The following is a 4,034-nucleotide window of genomic DNA, read 5'->3' on the forward strand; positions in this document are numbered from 1 at the left end:
TTACTAAAATGATACAATTTGGGCCGATTTTATGACCATATAATCGAAGGTGTCCAAAAAGAACCAAGGCACAACAAAATCATAAGTCAATCCACGAACTTTCAGGTACAATCGTTACGTTATCTGGATATACAACAAGTCACAACTCCAAAAAGAAATAGGGGTTATTGAAAATTAATGAAAAATTAAAGCTACTTCTAAAGTATTTTAATTGGTAGAAAAGAAATTTGGTTGTAACACATAGGATTTTAAATGGCGGTAGGGGATATTTTCTGCAACCATCTCATGCCAAATAATACCGAAGTTATTTTGTACTCTCTCGGTCCCATAAATATAGTGCTGTTTCTTTTTTATATAGTCTCTAATATATACATTTGACCTTCAATATCTTCAATTTCTTATTAATAAAAAATATAAAAAGTTATTATTATGAAATTACACATTGAAAGTTTGAAACGGATCTAACAAAATCCCACATAAATATGATTTTTTATATATATAAATGAGAATGTATGATCATGTATAGCAATATTAGCAAGCAATCATGTACTCTAGCAAGCAATATTAGCATGTATGATTTTATTTTAAAATTTGACCTCAAAAGAGAGTAAACAAGTATTATATTATGAGACGAAGGAATTATTAGCAAAAACAAATTAAAGCTTTGTTATAGCAATATTAGCAAGCAATCATGTACTCTAGCAACAAGCAAAATCATGTCACACCAACTTCAACTAGGTTTTACCCAAATTGTGGAAGAAACTTTATTATAACCATTCATTACCATCAATTATAATTCAACAATGAACATATCTGCTAGTAGTAGTAGTAGTCTAGTATATTCAGCAATTTGGCATGTAGTCCAATTCCTTTAATTTTTTCCCCTTCTGCTTTGGTTTGAGCTGGTAAAACGATAGGCACCTGCATTTCCTTTCTTGTCTTGGAACAATTTGTCCTATAGTTTTGAGCTAAATCTGCACGTTGTCTAGGCATTTAGCTAGATTCTCTCACCTGCTGTTGTTCTCACTCTCACTCTTTTTACGTCTATAAGTTTGCTACATTCACAATTTCATACTAGCTATAATGTTATATCTAATTTCATCATACTAATTGAGATTACATTAGGTTAATGTCAAATAAGTTTCGATAAGTTCACCTTACAACTTCGATAAGTTTATGAATAAGTCAAATTTAGTCAAATACTTCCCCCGTTTCTTTTTACTTGCAACGGTTTGACTTTTACACTATTCACCAACTCTACTTAGTTTATGTATGGTGATTTATAGTTGAGGAAAAACTTATTCATGTGGAATCTTGTTAGATTCGTCTGAATGTATATTTTTCCGAATATATATTTTTTATAATTTTTATTTATCGATAATTAAACTTATTGATGGTTGAAATTATGCATTGGCAAGCGTGAAAGTCAAACTGTTACAAGTAAAAAGAAACAGAGAAGTATAACGCAACTTATGAGGACAACATACACAACGAGTGATAGTACACGATGTTAACTAAGATTTTATAAATTAGAATGACTTTTAGAAGAATATTTAGCGAAAAAAATATGTAAGAAGAATAATTTAAAATTAGCGTCCTTGATTATAAAATTTATATTCATCAAAATTATTTATCCTCAAATCATTCAATTATTGAGGGTTGTTTGTACACAAGTTACTCACGTCCAAAATCTGTTTTCGTCCGTCGACAATTGCGAGAATAAACTAACAAGGCTTACTTATTTATTAGAACAAACAATGCTATAATTATTTAAAGGTAAAAATCTCAAGAAACAAAATTTCAAATAATTGGAAAATGAAATACTACTACATATAAATACATGCAATAAAATATTCATTCTTTAATTATACTACCAATAAAGTTTTACTATTACATAAATTAAATGGGTTATAGGGAAAAAAAAAAGGTAAAAGAGAATAAGCCCTACTCTACTACAAGAAACAAAATTCAGAATATTATAAACTAACAATTTTTCTCTTTTAAGAAGAAGTAAGTACTTATTAATAAGTGACAACTTTTTTTTATTTGTAAAAATAAGAAATGAAGTTAATTAAACTTAATTATAAGTTTATAACGATAAGATAAAAATCCCAAATAATCAAATGAATGATTAAATCAAAATTAAAAATAATCAAACATTAACAGGCTTACATAAGAACATAAGAGATGATGATGGTGTCGCATTATTATCACTCTCAATTTTACCGCCACTCGCTTCTCCTAACTTTTCATAATAATCAACGCAAAACAAAGATAACAAAAGCTGGGCCCCTTGCCTCGTCCAAACTCGACGAGTTAACTCACTTCCCGGCCCAACCCACTTACCGGTTCGACCGGACTTCCTTAAACCGGACTTATTCAAGCGGCCAAGAACCGGACGTATACAAACCATGTAAAGATGTTTGTAACCCCCTAGTGCTAGTACTAGAGGGCGTACACCAGGTGGAGGTGATACATGACGGAAACAAACGTGCTCCCATACGGCGTCGTCTGATGTTGCAATAGAACACCATAGTTGACAAACACATGCTGCTACACCTAAGGAACGTCCGTCTAAGCGTTTTAACACCTCGACTAGAATGTCGGGGTGATCGTTTAGATTGAATTTGAGTTTCTTCGTCTTCTTAAATTCGGCACAAGTTTTAGTAGTAGTAGTCGCAGTAGTAGTAGTCGCAGTAGTAGTAGCAGTAGTAGTAGTCGCAGTAGCAGTAGTAGTCGCAGTAGTAGTAGTAGTAGTAGTAGGGGTTAATAGGAATAACAATGTGTTAGTGTTATTGTGATCGTTTTGAGAGTGTTGTTGGAAATCCAACATTTTTTGATTTTGGTGGAAGTGAGGGGAGAAAAGAAAGAAAGAAGATGGTGTGTATGTGTGTGTGTATATGAAGGGAAGGGAAGGGAGTTAAGGAGGGATTTGACTTATGAGAAAGAGAGAATCGAGGGGAGAGAAGAAGGGGCCAAGGAGAAAAGTTAGAAGAGTGAAGGGTGAAGAACTCAAGGACCAATATTATTAGTATGTCTTTCTCTCTTTCTCTGTCTTTGTTTTGTGTGTGTTTTTTTGTTCTTTGTTTTTCTGTTGTTTCTTTCATTACAACTGAGAAGAAAGCCAGAGACTAGAGAGCTGTTTGTTTCTTGCTTTTGTTGTTTGTTTCAACTTTCAACAATACTACAATACTACAATGCTACAATACTACAATAGGAGAGAGAGTGGGAGAAGGGGGAGTTTGGAGTTTGGAGTTAGGAGTAGGAGAGGCCAACCTATACATTCGGGGTCCTCGAGAGCATCATCGTCTAATATATTTTTGTTTAATGTTCATTTTAGTATACTTCATCCGTTTTAAAATAAAAAAAATACTTACTATTTCAGACCATTTTAAAATAGATAGTATATATGTTATTTTATTTGATATTTACTTTTCTTTTCATTATATGAGCTCGTCTTTTTATTTCTCTATCTATCTTCTATTGCGAGTTTCTTTTTTGTTACCAATTTATGCATTATATAATACTTCTTCCGTTCATAACGTTAATTTACTATATATTCACATATAACACTTGATTGAATGATTGTCTTTGCTGATTTATATTTGAGGAAACAATATAGTCTATGAGATATTGTTAGATTATTCTCAATGTATACATTTTTGATATCAACTTTTATAACATTTACTTATTAATAATCTGTTCAAAACTATGTATCGGAAAGTGTGAAAACATGAAATATTACAACTATTATCTCTAAACGGAGAAAGTATGGTATACAAAATTCTAGAGGTGGTCATGGGCCGGGCCGAATTTTTGTGTCCAAAGGCCGCTATTTCGGGCCTAAATTAGTGGGCTTTTGCGGGCCAAAACGGGCCGGGCCAAAAAATAGACTAAAAAGTCATTTTTGGCTTGCCCAAAAAATACGGTCGGGCCCGGCCCGCGGGCCGAAAAATTCTGCCCAAAACCCGGGCCAAAAACGAGCCGGGCCGGGCCAAAATGATCACATCTACAAAATTTGTTCTGTTTTTTTT

General features: G+C 32.8%; 1 protein-coding gene across 1 annotated transcript; it reads right to left on the reverse strand.

Annotated features, from left to right (window-relative positions):
• Positions 1-2,067: 2,067 nt before the first annotated feature.
• On the reverse strand, positions 2,068-3,267 carry LOC104902989 (F-box protein SNE). The gene has a single exon (XM_010690953.4). The coding sequence runs from the start codon at positions 2,831-2,833 to the stop codon at positions 2,153-2,155; it is 681 nt and encodes a 226-aa protein (XP_010689255.1). The 5' UTR covers positions 2,834-3,267; the 3' UTR covers positions 2,068-2,152.
• Between the last annotated feature and the right edge of the window lie 767 nt (positions 3,268-4,034).

Source organism: Beta vulgaris, chromosome 9 (genome assembly GCF_026745355.1).
Source record: "Beta vulgaris subsp. vulgaris cultivar EL10 chromosome 9, EL10.2, whole genome shotgun sequence".
Taxonomy (NCBI): Eukaryota; Viridiplantae; Streptophyta; class Magnoliopsida; order Caryophyllales; family Amaranthaceae; genus Beta; species Beta vulgaris.

Bases quoted from the DNA above. Each gene is read 5' to 3' on its own strand.
- LOC104902989 (XM_010690953.4), bottom strand. From the start codon at position 2,833: ATGTTGGATTTCCAACAACACTCTCAAAACGATCACAATAACACTAAC.